Below are 20,486 nucleotides of genomic sequence, written 5' to 3'. Positions count from 1 at the left end.
GAAACAATATTTCATTTTCTGCGCATTTCTTTCAATTTAAACACGGTATCCTTCATGGGAACCATTGTTTTCGATATTTATTCAACCAATTCGATAAATTAAAGCAATTTTATTAATTGTGGTACTGTGATACTTATAACACAACTTAAAAAGCAACTATTGAATGAGTCTTTGCTTAAACTTTATTTTATTGTTTAGTCGTTGTATTTCTTTTAAAAAAGAGTCTCTGTTTATATTCATTTTAGTATATTGTTTTTTTTAAGGAAATGAAAACATTGATAAATGTAAATTGAACAGGCACGTCAAGTCCAAAAGCATGATAACTCTTTCAATAATGTGGGAAACCGAAATAGTTTCAATACACAGTGATCTCCCTTTACAAGTATCTGAAATTTCTGCCACCATAAACAATATTTCTTTTCTGACGTAAATCCTTGGCAACAGCGAATCCAGGGGGCAGGGCCCACACCTCCCCCATTAAATTATCAACCTTAGTTTTGTCGAAAAAATACATGCAAACACACACGTGAATACAGCATGCCATTTTTAAAGGGATATCAAAACTGTTCATTAGTGCCGGACGTAATATCTGGATACTACGCCTGAATTTGTTCTGTTTTAAACAACAAGATTAACATCATCGTAGATTGGTAAAATAAGTGACAGTTTTAACCATTTTAATTGCTTATTGAAGAAGTCAATGTGTAAGGGTATACTATCATTTTTATTAACCATGCCCATATGTTTATCATGTCAAGTACATCACAGTAAGTTGATATCAATCTTCAACAATGGCAATGCAAGATTAATACAACTGCAAAAACGGACATTTCATGAAGTTTAAAAGCATTAAAACGACTGTTTTCGATTTTAGTTCTTGTGTTAATGTCATACTATCCAGCCACGATAGTCGTTCGGTAGGGTTCCGTAGATTTGTAATATAATACGAAATTCAGTAAGAAATATAGACCTTGAGCTGCCAATTGACCCTGCTCCTATTTTAAAGAGTTATGATTTCCTTAAAGCTTAAGCAAAACGCTAAAAAAAGAGATATGTTTACGCTCTGGGGAGGGAGCATAAGTGAGTAACGGACTTTTAAACTACGTTACCCTAAGTAGTAACTTTTAAATTTTATTTGCACTAATTCTTCCACGTACAATGATCGCGTATTAGATAAAGTTGGTAAATAATTGTAAGTTCGATGAAGGTTTTCTAATAATTCATACCGCGCGAATTGGTGTAAACTACGTTACTTATTAAACGTAACATAATGAGCAAAGTTTTTATAGAAATAATATGTTACACAGAGTGCTTATACAAATAAAGTCATGTTTTTGTGCTTGTTGAAAGAGCTGTGCCGTATCTTAAATACGTATATATTCTGGTTCTATTTTTTTATGTGAACCAGTGATAGAACCTACGTAACCATGATTACGTTACTTAGACAAAATATTTGAATGGTTTTTTTAAGTTGCATGTGGAAAATTGGTAAAATCAAATATAGTTGCAATCAATTAAATGTAAAAACACAAAAATAAAATATATATATATATTTGTTCAACAGAACTTGTACATAGGCAAAATAAAAAAAATACAATCCATACTCAATACAGCATGAACATTCATTAAATTGCAGTTTCAAACATAAACATAAATATATAAATAGATTAAATCCAATTGTGAACAAAACTGCCCTAACCTTGACAAGTTACATGGTCCTTAGAAACTGCTAACAGAAAGGCTTTTAAAACCATGTGAGGATGTTGCACAAACATATGTCGGCAATGCAACAATTCAAAGCCTACTATGAGTACCTGATACATTCGGAAAACTGGTTGATTACCCTGATTTATTCAAGTTGAATGCAAAAAAAGAACTTCGCCAACATTCTATATATTTGGTCCCGAAACAAGAACTCCTTTTATGGGCAACAATGACTTACTAGTAACCTAAATGTCATGTTTACTTTCCACCAAGGGAAAAATGACAACTTTTGCAGAAAAGTTTTGAGACCCTGTTAAATATGTTAAAATCTTACAAGTCTTGAAAGTGCCAATGTTGAAAAATTTCACAAAAAGGCATTGCAATCGTCCTAACAAGAGGCAGGCATTAAAGCGTTCATTGTTAGATCTCCAGATGTCCTAGAGGTTTGAGCGAGATATATCAGTTTTTTTCATACTGGTGTAGGTAACAAGCGGCGACTTTTCTTTGGAAATGAAATTGGTCAAAATGAGAAGATAATTGTTCAGTAATATTATCCATTCATAGCTTCACAATGTGTGATACAACAATGGCGCCCCTTGAAATCCCAAAAAGGGACTTTTATCAATTCCATATGGGTTCACTGTCTGAACTTGGTCACATTCTTGAAAGAATCGAATGCTTTGTCTGCTGAATGGTAAACCAAGATAAACACAGGTGATCAAATTGGGATATGACACATTCTGCAAAAAAGAACCTAGGTGTTCAAGGTTTCTCTCTAGACTCCTAAAACAATATCAACATGTGCATGGTCAACAACCACTTGTACATCTGGCAATAATTCCATGAAAATTCTCCACTTTAACTTTGAGATATCAAATGAAGTGATTGGATACGTCCAAAGTAGTATCGGAAACGTGTGGACATGTAATAAGTATGTTTCAGAAGAAGTTATTAAAAGTTTGTGTACTTTGGAAGATGAGAATTACAGTGACTTGGAAAAGGATGACGAGGAAGTGGAGCTTGATAATATGACTGACATCGTATTTGAACATGAATCTGATACAGACTTGAACAGGACGTTGCTATATTACGAGCATATAAGGTAGAGTGACACTCTTACACACCCATGTATAAAAACAAACATAGATTTTGAGTGAAAAAACTTTTACGTTTGAAACTTATGCAAACATACATTTTTGTGAAATAGTATATAATGATAACCAGATTTTAACACGCAGTTTTCTGAGATTGGTGAGTACTAAAGATTTACTGTGATCTATTTTCGTCTCATAAGTTGGAAATACCGTGTTGTCTACATCTACACTCGGTGTCCTTATAAGAACTTTTTTTTGACGTTTATATATCCTTTTTAGTTTATTGAAGTATTTGTATTATTTGTGGTAAATCATATTTGGAAGTAAAAGTACATCTTTAAAAGTATTACAAACATTAAATAAAGTTAATTTACTTCACTGATTGCAATGTTTTCCAAAATTAAAATATAATGAATGATTTTAAAAACGTGTAGACATTTTATTCATGTAAATTATGCAAAATTGGTAAGATGTATGAGCATTACAATATGTCACGTATATGACACATACTGTTAACAAATGTCAAGTTGTTTTAATGTCATGAAAGAGAACTGCATGCATCACACATTGTAAGGTACACACGAGCGTGTACAGCAAATTTCTAGACTGTGATTTGAAATATATTGTGTACAATTATAATTGTATATTGTCCCGTTGCATGGTTAAGAATAATCGTGTTAACACTGGTAAGTAAACTACAATTGACAGATGCAATAGTATTCCCATTTAAGAATGTAATTGATTTTTCTAATCCTATTACATAAAATATATAGGAGTGATATGTTATGACTTATCGGTTCAAAATGTCAAGTCATGTAGTTGAAATTTGAAGTATATAAAAGTATTTTATATGCAGATTAGTATTTTGTTGACATATTTCTAATTTAAATTTAATGATGTTTTGATCGTTAATTTTGTTTTTTCAATTCAATCTTGCATAACAGATTAGAATTGTGATGTGAAAAGTGTGAAGTTAATACATCTAGACCTGTTTACTTAAGAAATTGTCTGTAACGTATTCTTTACAAGTTAACGTATTCTTCATGCACATTCATCAGAAAATGTGATTGTTTTTCTAAAATATATTTGTAATTTACGTTTATGCCATAAACAAGGATCACTGTATAGATAGGATTGCAAACTATTTAATATGTAGAAACAGCCAACATACTTTTCTGATGATTTAACGTGATATACATGTGAAAAGTTAACTTTACATTATGTCTTATTCATCAGTACTGTCTGAAATTTAATGTCTATATCAAGATTTCTCATCAAATCGATGCAGTTTATTTTGATGCCTGTTTTTCGTCATAAAATATTGCAACTTTTGGAGCAACGTAAATTACAGTATAGTGAGCCATGAAACATCTTTGTTTTTAGCTGAAACACTATCGGTGCGTAAAATTACATTATATATTTTTGAATTAAAACTTTTTCTTTTAAAAACGACAGTATTTTACAAGTGAAAGCTACGTTCGAACGTTTAAAATTATTTGGTAACGAACTTTAAAATGCTGTAGTTTTCAAACGCCCCAACGGCCAAGGCGTAAACATGTCTTAAAATGTTTTTGAGATGATACACTATCATAAAATCATGGTCTACAAAATTTCCCCTGGGGGGGGGGGGGCGGGGCAAAACCCTTTTCCGCTCATGGCCTAATTGTGACGTCCATTCATTTAAAATTTGCAAGTTATCTGTTTAAGATATTCGATACACAAATGGGGGTCTTTTTAATACCTGGTGACTTTGTATCACCTAGGTATCATTTGGAATGGTTTTGCGCGAAGAAAAAGAAAATGTTTTTTGACAGCGTTATAATGACGTAGCAAATGGTGGCGCCATTGACCGTCTTTGAAAGAAGCTGGTCCTCAAGTTATCAAACTGACGGAATACTCTTGCAGAAAAATGGCGTTATTGTTTAATTAATTATGATATCACTGACGTCTTCAGTGAACGCAGGTGTCTAAAACGTTACTGAACTGTTCTTAAATTTACATGAAATCTTTTTTTAAACAGTTGCTGTTGGACAAGATATCGGAGTCCAAGCTCGCATATTCATTGAAGGCGCTGTTTGACGCCATGAAGTTTAAATACAAGAAGCTACATGACCACTATATCGCTGTCAGAAAACAGACGTACAAGGAAGGCGTGGTCACGACAATAGGTAGGTCCTAGGACATGCAAATTAGTCGTAGGTCCATATTTAAGAAGAATCATAAGTGAAAATTGTACCTTTTCCTTCAATAAAGCACATTCCTTAACTGTTTCATTTCACTGGTGGAAAGTGTTATGTATAGTGTATAATATTTCGTAAAGATAGGGAAACGTACACTTTTAGAAATGGAAACTACTTTTTTAAGATTTTTTTTTTTCAAATTTCCAAAACTGAAATTAAAATATGTGAATATTTTCTTAAGAAGCTTATGTATAAAGGACAATGAATAATGAATAATGTTTACGCTAGGCTCATAATTGATTCAACTGTAACACAGTTCCAAATCAATAAACAGTGTGTCTGTTAAACATTATATGGAACTGTAATGTGTTGTTGTATTTTTGTAAAAGAAACATCATTTGCTATGTTTTAGTTCTGATATCAAATATCCATCCATGGTATTCATAACATATATGACTTAAACTGTGATGATAACGTGGGTACCGAGGATGTTAAATATCATACGAAGTCGGAGTTATTCTTTCAATAATAGTGAATACAGAAAAGATCGTGATTACATATAACTTTCATAGGTTTATTTATAATCCATTGATTAAAACTGAAATCTCTTTAGATAATTACATCCCCTTTATCACTCACAGATGTTGAGGGAATCACAGAAACAGCGTTGGTGAACCAGTACAAAGTCCGGATGAGGCGTGTCTACCCCTTCCCCTGGACTGACGGAGTGTACGGTACCGCAAGAGACGTCTATACACCGCTTGATATTGTGGATAGTGAGGGGTAAATTCAAATATTAAAAGTACTACAAATGTCCTTCAAACGATACATTCGTGTAGTTCGTGCTAATGCATATTCGCATATATCTCACCCCCTACATTAATGACGTTATCTGATTAGTCTAGAGCGGTCACGTGGTGGGCGTGTATAATACATACACCTCTTGTAATTTTATACTCTTTAAGTATGTATAACTTATATATCTCACTTCCTACATAAATGACGCTCTTCGATTGGTCTAGAGCGATCACGTTGACGGAGTTTTTTGTCCATACAGCCCTTGTAATTTTATTCCCTATAAGTATATATTACTTGTAAAAGGTACTCGGTGAGATATGACTGTTACCCTGTAAGTAGATGGGGTGATTGGGATTTACACCCTTTCTCGCATGGTATAAAACCACTGAGGGTATATATCCCATTCACCCCATCTACAACGTAACAATGTAACTAATAGGGCTGTTTTGTCCGGTAAGCGCAGTGGTTAGTGCACTTGGTTCTCATCAGACCCGGGTTCGATTCCCAGACTGGGCGCATGTGATTTTGGTTTGTGGTCACCATTCCGGACAAGTGGGTGGGTTTTCTCCGGGTACTCCGGTTTACCTCACAACACACGACCACACTCTCGCGCAACATTGTGCCAACGAGAGTGACTTCGTTTAAGTTATAATTACTTTCTTCACAATCGTTGTAAAACATGTAATGGTTAAACCAATGTAACTAATAGAACACGTGTATATACAATTGGTTGTGTTAATGAATAACAAATCGCAGATGTAAGGCAGACAAAACATATTATTTGGCTCCACTCAACGACCTAGGTTTATTAGGTGTGGATCGGCTCGTAACTTGTGTATAGTTATTTTTTTCCAGAATGGAGAAGATTTGTATTGTTATGAAAGTATAGATACTTAGATATTTATAATTTGTTGTTTAATGTTTGAACGAGCGAAGATAACGAAAAACTATAAGGCTTAAATGTTGCTGAAACAGATCATTATTGTTATTTGCTGTGCTGTAAAACATGGTAAAATTATTTCGTCAGACCGATTTTGTTCAGGTCTGTTGTTGAAGGGGAACCAACTTTTAAGTCTGGCCCAAGGCTATGAATTACTGACACGGTTGAAATAGTGCCCTATGAAGGAATACACGAGATATGAAAGAGAAGTAAACATGTACTCCTGTAAGCCTAAATACTGTTCTTTAATTGCATGATCTCCCTTTGCCTACAGGCAAAATATATCCTCAACCGAGTTTCTTCCGCCGCCATGGAAAGACGGGAAGGGCAACAAGATAGTACTGGAGGGCGAAAGCGGAAGTGGAAAGTCCCTGTTGTGCTCAGGGCTGGCCTACATGTTGGCGACCACGCCCACCTATTTCCGGAACACCTACCAGCACGTGCTATTGCTCAATATGGCAGAACTTGAGGGAAATTTTGAGACCGCTGTGTACAGGAGTCTATTTCCGGACAATTTTAAGATTAGCGTTAACGATTTTTGGAACATGTTGGAAAGGAATGCCCAGAATGTGTTACTAGTCATTGACGATTATGATCGGGATGTGAAATAGATATTCGTGCTATTCTCAGTGGAACACGGTTGAAAAAGAGTACTGTGATATTGACTGCAAGACCCAATACGAAAATGCCCATAGGATTTGCACCAGACCGGAAGTGGTTCAACTTAGGATTTAGCGAAAGCAATATCAAAAGGTGCTTTAGGAATTGTGTATCTCTGTCCCAACTAGAGCACGACCAATTTGAGAAACTGTACCATCTTGCATCCCGCGAGTCATGGCTACTGCGACCACATCTATCAAACCCGATGCTAGCAGTGATGGCTTTTGCTGTGTTTAGCATCTTGAAGAAAGGCACTATGCTACGAGATATGAAAAGGACCTGTGATCTTCTGGAGAAATACGGAGTTGCCATGGCAACGCAATACTGCCGGAAAGAGAAAATCGACATAGTCGGGTTTGAATTTCCGGACGAAGTTCTTAGTGCAATAGACTTGTTGGATCATTTTGCGTTCAATTGTCTGATGTCGGGGCGGCCAAGTTTTAAAGAATAAGAAGTCGTTCAGTCGACTGGGGAACCAATGGTTCTTCAGTTTGGGGCCTTTAGCAGGTTTCAGCCGGGAACCACCTTGCGGTTCGCTTGTGGTATTTCCATGGATTTCCTCGCGGCCCGCCATATCGCCGACATGCCATATGAAGATATTGATACTGTCGTTATGAAGAATAAGATGTTCAAGTTTGCGAAATATTCGCAGGTTTGTTTATTTTATTGTTAAGAAGTCTACAAAATACATGATCGTTTACCATTCTATTAGTCATGCTAATAAACTTAAAAACTATTTGTAACATGAGTATCCCGATATTGGTATACAGTCGAACCCCGTTGGCTCGAACTCCTATGGAACGGCGAAAATATTTCGAGCCTCGGAAAATTCCAGCCAAGAGCAAATTATTTTCGTCAGTATAAAGAAATTGGTCCTTAACATAATTTTCGAGCCAAACGAGTTCGAGCCAACGGGGTTCGACTGTTTCTATATATGTTTAGATAACAAAAATGCTAAGTTTAAGTAACTGTGGTTTGCTTGCTAATTATTAATAATCTAATGAATTTCAACATGGGACTAAACTATTATACGAGATTAAATATCTAAACAATACAGTCAAACCCTTTGGCTCGAAATCGCTTGGCTCGAATTTGTCGTTGGCTCAAACTAGATGAATGTACCGATTTTTTATACTGAATGTAAGCATTTCCGCTTCGCTCGAATTTTCCGAGGTTAACGTATTTCGCCGGTCCATGGGAGGTCTAGCCGACGGGGTTCGAATTTATATGCACATGTTTTATCCCCCACATATTTTTCCAGTTGATGTCTTTCCTTTGCGGCCAATACCGTGACGAGGCAGACACTCAGGTCCTCCAGTCCCTATGTGACCAACTGGCAGCTCGCGACGAATATTGCATCCGAGGCTTCTATCTCCCGGCCCCGACGTTGGAGTCACCTGCGTCCATGACAAGGTTTGTATGACGTCACTTATAACGTCAGCTTCTGAAATATTAACATGAATAATGCATCCGGAGTTCTTACTATCAGCTCCGACATTTGAGTCATCGTTGACCATGACCAAATAAACATGACGTCACTACTTGAGATACCATAGTATTACGTCAACTTGTGCCTGCTAGATTATCGGCAATCCATATTTATAATCCGGAGTATATCAAAGCATATAAGCGTTATTTAAGTATTTATACTGGTCGGTATTTCTTCTGTATTATTAATTAATCCTATGCATCAATTTTTTCGTGTCCAAAATAGAGTGTCAAAAAATCACTAGGCGAACCGTTCTTATGACGTCACATTTTCTTACAGTCTATGGGGATTGAAACTTCAATTAGCTACTTTTAGAATAATTCTTGATGTTGGATCTTGCCTCACTCCCCTTAATTAACTCTGAATATAGCTGCACACGTAATCACACATAAAGAGGCAGCAGGTCTATATTAACCCTAATCTTCTGTATTCCAGTGAGCAGCGACCGAAGGTTCCCCGTGGCGTGCTGGAGGACTTTGTTACGAGTCTCCAGTGTCTGTCCGAGTGTCCAGCCCGCGAAGACGCCGTTCAGACTATCGCACAATCCCTTCCGCAGAGGTATGTATTGGGCGTAGTAAGTGAGTGTTCATCGTGGGCACCAACGGTTCTATCTTCCATTACAATTCAAACATACCGTGCGGCAATTGACTGAAAAAATCTCGTTTTAAATGAATATGCATGAGGCAGGGGAGACAACCCTTCTTCCAATGAATTCGCATGATACAATTCTTTAAAAAAAAACTTCTAGTGTTATGTGCCTACATTGCCATTTGTTCTTGACTACTGACAAATATAAATGTACTGAAGAGGTGGACCAGGTTAATCTCGTGATAATCATGGCTATAATAGCGTTTCATATTCTGATTGGTCACTTGTTATAGTAATGATGTCATTTGTCCTAAAAACCTACAGGTAAAATGGAAACCATTATGAGTTGCGATGTGTTGAAGTTCTCTAATAAAAACGAGTTTAATTTTCATTTACGTTATTTGCACTTTATATCCAAATTACATATTAGATTATATATCTTTCCGTTTAATGATCAGTTTGATAAATAAATCACGATACATGAAAATTACCAGTAAGGCCCGATTCGGGCCTCGAATGTGCTTGGTTTCAACGTGCATCATTCTTACTATAGACGGGAGCCTAATGACCGAAGACAAGTCATAGAAGCGTGGCCTTGGCTGCATTAAATACCAATTATGTCTTCCGCATAAATGATTACAATATACATTGTGATAATAAAGCATATGAAAAACGAAACATTTTATAATAGTACACCTATTAACACACACATTTATGGAAACATATTGTGTGTTTTGCAAAATAATGCGTTGATATTTTGTTTCCTTTATATACGCCGATGTGAGAAACAAATCATAAGTTGCTTTGATACCGACGTCCCGGGGCCGTATTCACGTATATGTACGTGAATACGGCCCCTGACAAACACTAACCTTTTGTGACCGAGCTTAGACGCCGCTCCCTCATTACCCTCTTGACTCTGAATTTGGAATATGGCTCTATATTCGCTTCCACGTTGACTCTGAATTTGGAATATGGTCCCATATTCACTTCCGCGTTGACTCTGAATTCAGGACTAAAACCTATTTTATCTAGAATGAGTTGTATATTTTTTAAAACAAGCACCTATGCTATAACAAACATTGAACTATTGGCCATGAATATCTTGTGTAACAATCATCGAATAATTATATCAACTTGTTGAGAAATTTGAAAATTATCTGTCCTGATTCTCAAACTTAGTCTTACTAGTATTTTTAAATTCAGACTGAAGACGATAGTGAATATGGGCTATATTTGGATAAACTCACTTAAACTTCTCCATTGTTTGTACAAATCTCGGTAAAATGGTATTTCAGGCTCATTATCAGACCGGAACGCATGATCGCCCTGAAGACGCTGCAAGGCCTTAGTCTCTGTATGGACCACCCTGAATGCACCATTCAGGAACTTGAACTTGTGCTACATCAGTACCACCACTTCCAACTTCCGGTTTTCCTGCAGCTCGCCGCCTCCACCGGAAAATGCCGCAACATCCGGTCAATCAAATTCACGTGGTCGTCCTTGGACCTTATGGCGAAGTATCTCGAAGGCGTCATGGCAAGCTGCGACCATATTGAAACATTGTATATAACTGAGGATCTGAAGGTGAAATTTAACCATCCAGTGTCCGCTGCGACTTGGGCCGCCTTGCCGTCCGCGTTCAGCAATACGACGTCACTTCAAAAGTTTGCGTTCGTAAATTGTCACGTGACAGCTGTCGTGAATCACGTGCTTCAGCACATTCCAACGTCAATCGAGCAAATCAACTTCACTGGGTGTGCCTTCAACGTCATGTGTGTGGGGCAGGTCGAATCATTTACATGGGAATACAGCCATTCTCGCTCTTGATCTGAGTCACACAAAACTTAACAGTAGTGAATTAGTGGCGATATTTCAAGGAATGCAAATGTGTGAAAGCATATGACACGTGCGCGTCCGGGGAGCTCGACTTGACAGGCCATGCATTATCGCCCTTGCAGAGTACATAAAGTTGACGCATTCTCTAGAAAGCCTTGACCTAAGTGACTGCGAATTGAACACTGAGATGTGTACCCGACTTGTCACCGCCATTTGCTAAAACAGGACCATACAGAGACTGGTATTTAACAACGCCAAACTGACGACCAAATCGATGCAGTTTATTTTGATGCTTGTTTTTCGTCATAAAATATTGCAAGTTTTGGAGTAACGTAAATTACAGTATAGTGAGCCATGACACATCTTTGTTTTTAGCTGAAAAACTATTAGTGCGTAAAATTACATTATATATTATTGAATTAAAACAGTTTTCTAAACTTTTTCTTTTAAAAAACGACAGTATTCTACAAGTGAAAGCTACGTTCGAACGTTTAAAATTATTTGGTAACGAACTTTAAAATGCTCTAGTTTCCAAACGCCCCAACGGCCAAGGCGTAAACATGTCTTAAAATGTTTTTGAGATGATACACTATCATAAAATCATGGTCTACAAAATTTCCCCTGGTGGGGGGGGGGGCAAAACCCTTTCCGCTCATGGCCTAATTGTGACGTCCATTCATTTAATATTTGCAAGTTATCTGTTTAAGATATTCGATACACAAATGTGGGTGTTTTTGATACCTGGTGACTCTGTATCACCTAGGTATCATTTGGAATGGTTTTGCGCGAAGAAAAAGAAAATGTTTTATGACAGCGTTATAATGACGTAGCAAATGGTGGCGCCATTGACCGTCTTTGAAAGAAGCTGGTCCTCAAGTTATCAAACTGACGGAATGCTCTTGCAGAAAAATGGCGTTATTGTTTAATTAATTATGACATCACTGACGTCTTCAGTGAACGCAGGTGTCTAAAACGTTACTGAACTGTTCTTAAATTTACATGAAATCTTTTTTTAAACAGTTGCTGTTGGACAAGATATCGGAGTCCAAGCTCGCATATTCGTTGAAGGCGCTGTTTGACGCCATGAAGCTTAAATACAAGAAGCTACATGACCACTGTATCGAAGTCAGAAAACAGACGTACAAGGAAGGCGTGGTCACGACAATAGGTAGGTCCTAGGACATGCAAATTAGTCGTAGGTCCATATTTTAGATGAATCATAAGTGAAAATTGTACCTTTTCCTTCAATAAAGCACATTCCTTAACTGTTTCATTTCACTGGTGGAAAGTGTTATGTATAGTGTATAATATTTCGTAAAGATAGGGAAACGTACACTTTTAGAAATGGAAACTACAATTTCCAAAACTGAAATTAAAATATGTGAACATTTTCTTAAGAAGCTTATGTATAAAGGACAATGAATAATGAATAATGTTTACGCTAGGCTCATAATTGATTCAAGTGTAACACGGTTCCAAATCAATGTACAGTGTGTCTGTTAAACATTATATGGAACTGTAATGTGTTGTTGTATTTTTGTAAAAGAAACATCATTTGCTATGTTTTAGTTCTGATATCAAATATCCATCCTTGGTTTTCCATGGTATTCATAACATATATGACTTAAATTGTGATGATAACGTGGGAACCGAGGATGTTAAATATCATACGAAATCGGAGTTATTCTTTCAATAATAGTGAATACAGAAAAGATCGTGATTACATATAACTTTCATAGGTTTATTTATAATCCATTGATTAAAACTGAAATCTCTTTAGATACTTACCTCCCCTTTATCACTCACAGATGTTGAGGGAATCACAGAAACAGCGTTGGTGAACCAGTACAAAGTCCGGCTGGGGCGTGTCTACCCCTTCCCCTGGACTGACGGAGTGTACGGTACCGCAAGAGACGTCTATACACCGCTTGAAATTGTGGATAGTGAGGAGTAAATTCAAATATTAATGCATATTCGCATATATCTCACCCCCTACATAAATGACGTTATCTGATTAGTCTAGAGCGGTCACGTGGTGGGCGTGTATAATACTTACACCTCTTGTAATTTTATACCCTTTAAGTATGTAAACTTATATATCTCACTTCCAACATAAATGACGCTCTTCGATTGGTCTAGAGCGATCACGTTGACGGAGTTTTTTGTCCATACAGCCCTTGTAATTTTATACCCTATAAGTATATATTACTTGTAAAAGGTACTCGGTGAGATATGACTGTAACCCTGTTAGTAGATGGGGTGATTGGGAATTACACCCATTCTCGCATGGTATAAAACCACTGAGGGTGTATATCCCATTCACCCCATCTACAACGTAACAATGTAACTAATAGGGCTGTTTTGTCCGGTAAGCGCAGTGGTTAGTGCACTTGGTTCTCATCAGACCCGGGTTCGATTCCCAGACTGGGCGCATGTGATTTTGGTTTGTGGTCACCATTCCGGACAAGTGGGTGGGTTTTCTCCGGGTACTCCGGTTTACCTCACAACACACGACCACACTCTCGCGCAACATTGTGCCAACGAGAGTGACTTCGTTTAAGTTATAATTACTTTCTTCACAATCGTTGTAAAACATGTAATGGTTAAACCAATGTAACTAATAGAACACGTGTATATACAATTGGTTGTGTTAATAAATAACAAATCGCAGATGTAAGGCAGACAAAACATATTCTTTGGCTCCACTCAACGACCTAGGTTTATTAGGTGTGGATCGGTTCGTAACTTGTGTATAGTTATTTTTATCCAGAATAAAGAAGATTTGTATTGTTATGGAAGTATAGATACTTAGATATTTATAATTTGTTGTTTAATGTTTGAACGAGCGAAGATAACGCAACACTATAAGGCTTAAATGTTGCTGAAACAGATCGTTATTGTTATTTGCTGTGCTGTAAAACATGGTAAAATTATTTCGTCAGACCGATTTTGTTCAGGTCTGTTGTTGAAGGGGAACCAACTTTTAAGTCTGGCCCAAGGCTATGAACTACTGACAAGGTTGAAATAGTGCCTTTTGACGGAATACACGAGATATGAAAGAGAAGTAAACATGTACTCCTGTAAGCCTAAATACTGTTCTTTAATTGCATGATCTCCCTTTGCCTACAGGCAAAAGATATCCTCAACCGAGTTTCTTCCGCCACCATGGAAAGACGGGAAGGGCAACAGGATAGTACTGGAGGGCGAAAGCGGAAGTGGAAAGTCCCTGTTGTGCTCATGGCTGGCCTACATGTGGGCGACCACGCCCAACTATTTCCGGAACACCTACCAGCACGTGCTATTGCTCAATATGGCAGAACTTGAGGGCAATTTTGAGACCGCTGTGTACAGGAGTCTATTTCCGGACAATTTTAAGATTAGCGTTAACGAATTTTGGAACATGTTGGAAAGGAATGCCCAGAATGTGTTACTTGTCATTGACGATTATGATCGGGAATGTGAATAGATATTAGTGCTATTCTCAGTGGAACACGGTTGAAAAAGAGTACTGTGATATTGACTGCAAGACCCAATACGAAAATGCCCATAGGATTTGCACCAGACCGGAAGTGGTTCAACTTAGGATTTAGCGAAAGCAATATCAAAAGGTGCTTTAGGAACTGTGTATCTCTGTCACAACTCGAGCACGACTGATTTGAGAAACTGTACTATCTTGCATCCCGCGAGTCATGGCTACTGCGACCACATCTATCAAACCCGATGCTAGCAGTGATGGCTTTTGCTGTGTTTAGCATCTTGAAGAAAGGCACTATGCTCCGAGATATGAAAACGACCTGTGATATTCTGGAGAAATACGGAGTTGCCATGGCAACGCAATACTGCCGGAAACAGCAAATCGACATAGTCGGGTTTGAATTTCCGGACGAAGTTCTTAGTGCAATAGACTTGTTGGATCATTTTGCGTTCAATTGTCTGATGTCGGGGCGGCCAAGTTTTAAAGAAGAAGAAGTCGTTCAGTCGACTGGGGAACCAATGGTTCTACAGTTTGGGGGCTTTAGAAGGTTTCAGCCGGGAACCACCTTGCGGTTCGCTTGTGGTATTTCCATGGATTTCCTCGCGGCCCGCCATATCGCCGACATTCCATATGAAGATATTGAGACTGTCGTTATGAAGAATAAGATGTTCAAGTTTGCGAAATATTCGCAGGTTTGTTTATTTTATTGTTAAGAAGTCTGTAGCTTACATGATCGTTTACCATTCTATTAGTCATGCTAATAAACTTAAAAGCTATTTGTAACATGAGTATCCCGATATTGGTATACAGTCGAACCCCGTTGGCTCGAACTCCTATGGAACGGCGAAAATATTTCGAGCCTCGGAAAATTCCAGCCAAGAGGAAATTATTTTCGTCAGTATAAAGAAATTGGTCCTTAACATAATTTTCGAGCCAAACTAGTTCGAGCCAACGGGGTTCGACTGTTTCTATATATGTTTAGATAACAAAAATGCTAAGTTTAAGTAACTGTGGTTTGCTTGCTAATTATTAATAATCTAATGAATTTCAACATGGGACTAAACTATTATACGAGATTAAATATCTAAACTATACAGTAAAACCCTTTGGCTCGAAATCGCTTGGCTCGAATTTCTCGTTGGCTCAAACTAGATGAATGGACCGATTTTTATACTGAATGTAAGCATTTCCGCTTCGCTCGAATTTTCCGAGGTTAACGTATTTCGCCGGTCTATGGGAGGTCTAGCCAACGGGTTCGAATTTATATGCACATGTTTTATCCCCCACATATTTGTCCAGTTGATGTCTTTCCTTTGTGGCCAATACCGTGACGACCCTATGTGACCAACTGGCAGCTCGCAACGAATATTGCATCCGAGGCTTCTATCTCCCGACCCCGACGTTGGAGTCACCGGCGTCCATGACAAGGTTTGTATGACGTCACTTATGACGTCAGCTTCTGAAATATTAACATGAATAATGCATCCGGAGTTCTAATTATCAGCTCCGACATTTGAGTCATCGTTGACCATGACCAAATAAACACTACTTGAGATACCATAGTATTACGTCAACTTGTGCCTGCCTGCTAGATTATCGACAATCCATATTTATAATCCGGAGTATATCAAAGCATATAAGCGTTATTTAAGTATTTATACTGGTCGGTATTTCTTCTGTATTATTATTTAATCCTATGCATCAATTTTTTCGTGTCCAAAATAGAGTGTCAAAAAATCACTAGGCGAACCGTTCTTATGACGTCACATTTTCTTACAGTCTATGGGGATTGAAACTTCAATTAGTTACTTTTAGAATAATTCTTGATGTTGGATCTTGCCTCACTCCTTTTAATTAACTCTGAATATAACTGCAAACGTAATCACACATAAAGAGGCAGCAGGTCTATATTAACCCTAATCTTCTGTATTCCAGTGAGCAGCGACCGAAGGTTCCCCGTGGCGTGCTGGAGGACTTTGTTACGAGTCTCCAGTGTCTGTCCGAGTATCCAGCCCGCGAAGACGCCGTTCAGACTATCGCACAATCCCTTCCGCAGAGGTATGTATTGGGCGTAGTTAGTGAGTGTTCATCGTGGGCAACAACGGTACTGTCTTCCATTACAATTCAAACATACCGTGCGGCAATTGACTGAAAAAATCTCGTTTTAAATGAATATGCATGAGGCATGAGGGGAGACAACCCTTCTTCCAATGAATTCGCATGATACAATTCTTTTAAAAAAAACCTTTATAGTGCTATGTGCCTACATTGCCATTTGTTCTTGACTACTGACAAATATAAATGTACTGAAGAGCTGGACCCGGTTAATCTCGTGATAATCATTGCTATAATAGCTTTTCATATTCTGATTGGTCACTTATTATAGTAATGATGTAATTTGTCCTAAAAACCTACAGGTAAAATGGAAACCATTATGAGTTGCAGTGTGTTGAAGTTCTCTCATAAAAAAAAATTTCATTTACGTTATTTGCACTTAATATCCAGATTACACATTAGATTATATCTTTCCGTTTAATGATCAGTTTGATAAATAAATCACGATACATGAAAATTACCAGTAAGGCCCGAATGTGCTTGGTCTCAACGTGCATCATTCTTACTATAGACGGGAGCCTAATGACCGAAGACAAGTCATAGAAGCGTGGCTTTTGCTGCATCAAATACCAATTATATCTTCCGCATGAATGATTACAATATACATTGTGATAATAAAGCATATGAAAAACGAAACATTTTATAATAGTGCACCTATTAACACACACATATTTTATGGAAACATATTGTGTGTTTTGCAAAAGAATGCGTTGATATTTTGTTTCCTTTATATACGCCGATGTGAGAAACAAATCATAAGTTGCTTTGATACCGACGTCCCGGGGCCGTATTCACGTATATGTACGTGAATACGGCCCCTGACAAACACTAACCTTTTGTGACCGAGCTTAGACGCCACTCCCTCATTACCCTCTTGACTCTGAATTTGGAATATGGCTCTATATTCGCTTCCACGTTGACTCTGAATTTGGAATATGGTCCCATATTCGCTTCCGCGTTGACTCTGAATTCAGGACTAAAACCTTTTTTTATCTTGAATGAGTTGTATTTTTTTTAAAACAAGCACCTATGCTATAACAAACATTGAACTATTGGCCATGAATATCTTGTGTAACAATCATCGAATAATTATATCAACTTGTTGAGAAATTTGAAAATTATCTGTCCTGATTCTCAAACTTAGTCTTACTAGTATTTTTAAATTCAGACTGAAGACAATAGTGAATATGGGCTATATTTGGATAAACTCACTTAAACTTCTCCATTGTTTGTACAAATCTCGGTAAAATGGTATTTCAGGCTCATTATCAGACCGGAACGCATGATCGCCCTGAAGACGCTGCAAGGCCTTTGTCTCTGTATGGACCACCCTGAATGCACCATTCAGGAGCTTGAACTTGAACTACATCAGTACCACCACTTCCAACTTCCGGTTTTCCTGCAGCTCGCCGCCTACACCGGAAAATGCCGCAACATCCGGTCAATCAAATTCACGTGGTCGTCCTTGGACCTTATGGCGAAGTATCTCGAAGTCGTCATGGGAAGCTGCGACCATATTGAAACATTGTATATAACTGAGGATCTGAAGGTGAAATTTAACCATCCAGTGTCCGCTGCGAGTTGGGCCGCCTTGAAGTCCGCGTGCAGCAATACGACGTCACTTCAAAAGTTGGCGTTCGTAAATTGTCACGTGACAGCTGTTGTGAATCACTTGCTTCAGCACATTCCAACGTCAATCGAGCAAATCAACTTCACTGGGTGTGCCTTCAACGTCATGTGTGCGGGGCAGGTCGCGAATCAACTACATGGGAATACAGCCATTATGGCTCTTGATCTGAGTCACACAAAACTTAACAGTAGTGAATTCGTGGCGATATTTCAAGGAATGCAAATGTGTGAAAGCACGTCCGGGGAGCTCGACTTGACAGGCCATGCATTATCGCCCTTGCAGAGTACATAAAGTTGACGCATTCTCTAGAAAGCCTTGACCTAAGTGACTGCGAATTGAACACTGAGATGTGTACCCGACTTGTCACCGCCATTCGCCAAAACAGGACCATACAGAGACTGGTGTTTAACAACGCCAAACTGACGGCCGAAGGACGGCGTGTGATTTCGAAAACCAAAACGAAATTAAAGCAGGTTTCTGTTGAAGGCCTTCTAAGCATTTTATAGGGACATTATTACGCATTTATTAGGGTTTGCTTTTGTAAGGAAATGTTGCATGGATTTGGAACTTTATATTAGGAACTAAGTCTCATTTATAAGGTATAAAGTAAACATTTATTAGAGACCCAAATAAGCATTTAAAATTGACTGAAAATACGCATTTACAAGGGGCTGCATTTGTTATGGCTTATTGCAGTATTTGGGAACTTACGTATTAGGAACTATATCAAATTTATAAAGTATTAAGTAAGCATTTAATATAAGAAAAACACATAAGCATGTATTACGGACTTAAATGTGCACTTTAAGTTAATTATATATATATATATAATATAACTAGTATGCATTTGGGACTTTTTAACGAAATAATCATGATTTGATAAAATCATGAGATCTGAAGTTAAAATAAGCTTGTAAAAAGCGACAACATTTTGATAGCTTAAACACCACACGGAATGCCCCGTTCTATTTTTAGTTTTTTTTCTAAATAAAGATATTTTAGATCTTAGCATTTTTTTTATTATATGTACCTTTTTGATACGTCATACATTTTGCGTCGCATAGGTATTATTTTAAATTGATTACCTTAACAAATAAAGTCTGCGAGGAATCGATTTATTATACATGATTGTAACCATTAATAGCTTTAAAACAAAAGTTTCACAGACTTCGATGTTGAAATTTCATTTATTTTTTATTGTTTTTTTTTCTGAAATTGATATTAACCTTTTTCATTTACAAAATCCTACCTAATTGAGGACTTATCTTATTTCATTTTAATAGCGGAAGTATTAGATAAGACATACATTTATTCTTGTGCATTCAATGACCCGTAATCATGTTCTCATTTTCGGCTTCCTTTGATGATTATTTTGTATACCTAACAACTAGTTTGTCGTATAATATAGTGATCAAGAAGTCCGAGGTCAGATATATTTTTAATTTTCAAAGAGAAATCTCAAATGATGAAATATGATCAATTTTGTGGGAACGTATAAACTTTTATTTTTAAAATCATATGACGATGTGTCATTAAGAGTTTCCAAAGTCATTGCACATTGTGCATTTAATTTTGGGGGAAATTTCTTTTTAACTTATTTGTTATTCCAAGCGACGTGGTCAAAGAAACGATTGCGTCATAATTGTTTGTATTTTGGTCTGTACCTGAGTCATCCGCTATCGTAACTGTTTTACAAATTAAGGTAAAAACGACTTCTTAGAAAGCAATAAAGCTCGCATCTTTATTTTGAAACATGACTTAAATTGTGAATCTTCGATTATAAATACATTTTCTTATGTCAATATCAATTTTTTATACTAATATTCTTCATTTAGAAATTAAATGTATGCTTTTAGTTATATAAGACAGATGTCGTTCTTATAAAACAAACACAGTCATCCTGTTTTGGTGTCATATGACCTGTTAAACATTTGGTGACATTAAGCCTAGGCTATTTAGGTATTAAGAGAATTT

At 37.2% G+C, this 20,486-nt stretch overlaps 1 protein-coding gene across 4 annotated transcripts; it reads left to right on the top strand.

Annotated features, from left to right (window-relative positions):
• Positions 1-5,676: 5,676 nt before the first annotated feature.
• Positions 5,677-19,874, top strand: LOC128231705 (uncharacterized). 4 transcript variants are annotated; one of them, XR_008260430.1, is made up of 8 exons: positions 5,677-5,761; positions 8,638-8,789; positions 9,301-9,423; positions 10,752-11,533; positions 12,313-12,460; positions 13,101-13,235; positions 14,422-15,459; positions 16,067-16,151. XR_008260430.1 is itself a non-coding variant. In XM_052944806.1 (7 exons), the coding sequence occupies exons 5-7, from the start codon at positions 16,188-16,190 to the stop codon at positions 18,801-18,803; spliced, it is 792 nt and encodes a 263-aa protein (XP_052800766.1). In that variant the 5' UTR covers positions 11,286-11,533; positions 12,313-12,460; positions 13,101-13,235; positions 14,422-15,459; positions 16,067-16,187; the 3' UTR covers positions 18,804-19,874. The 4 variants fall into 4 exon arrangements, 2 of the variants coding, with proteins under 2 accessions (XP_052800765.1, XP_052800766.1); XR_008260429.1 differs by lacking the exon at positions 5,677-5,761 and adding an exon at positions 7,837-8,028; XM_052944806.1 differs by lacking the exons at positions 5,677-5,761; positions 8,638-8,789; positions 9,301-9,423 and adding exons at positions 16,703-16,825; positions 18,143-19,874 and having other exon boundaries at positions 11,286-11,533; positions 16,067-16,195.
• Positions 19,875-20,486: the final 612 nt, after the last annotated feature.

This window comes from Mya arenaria, chromosome 4 (genome assembly GCF_026914265.1).
Source record: "Mya arenaria isolate MELC-2E11 chromosome 4, ASM2691426v1".
NCBI classification, from domain to species: Eukaryota; Metazoa; Mollusca; class Bivalvia; order Myida; family Myidae; genus Mya; species Mya arenaria.
The sequence above is the reverse complement of the archived record's forward strand: the minus strand, read 5'-3'. Positions and strand labels throughout refer to the sequence as shown.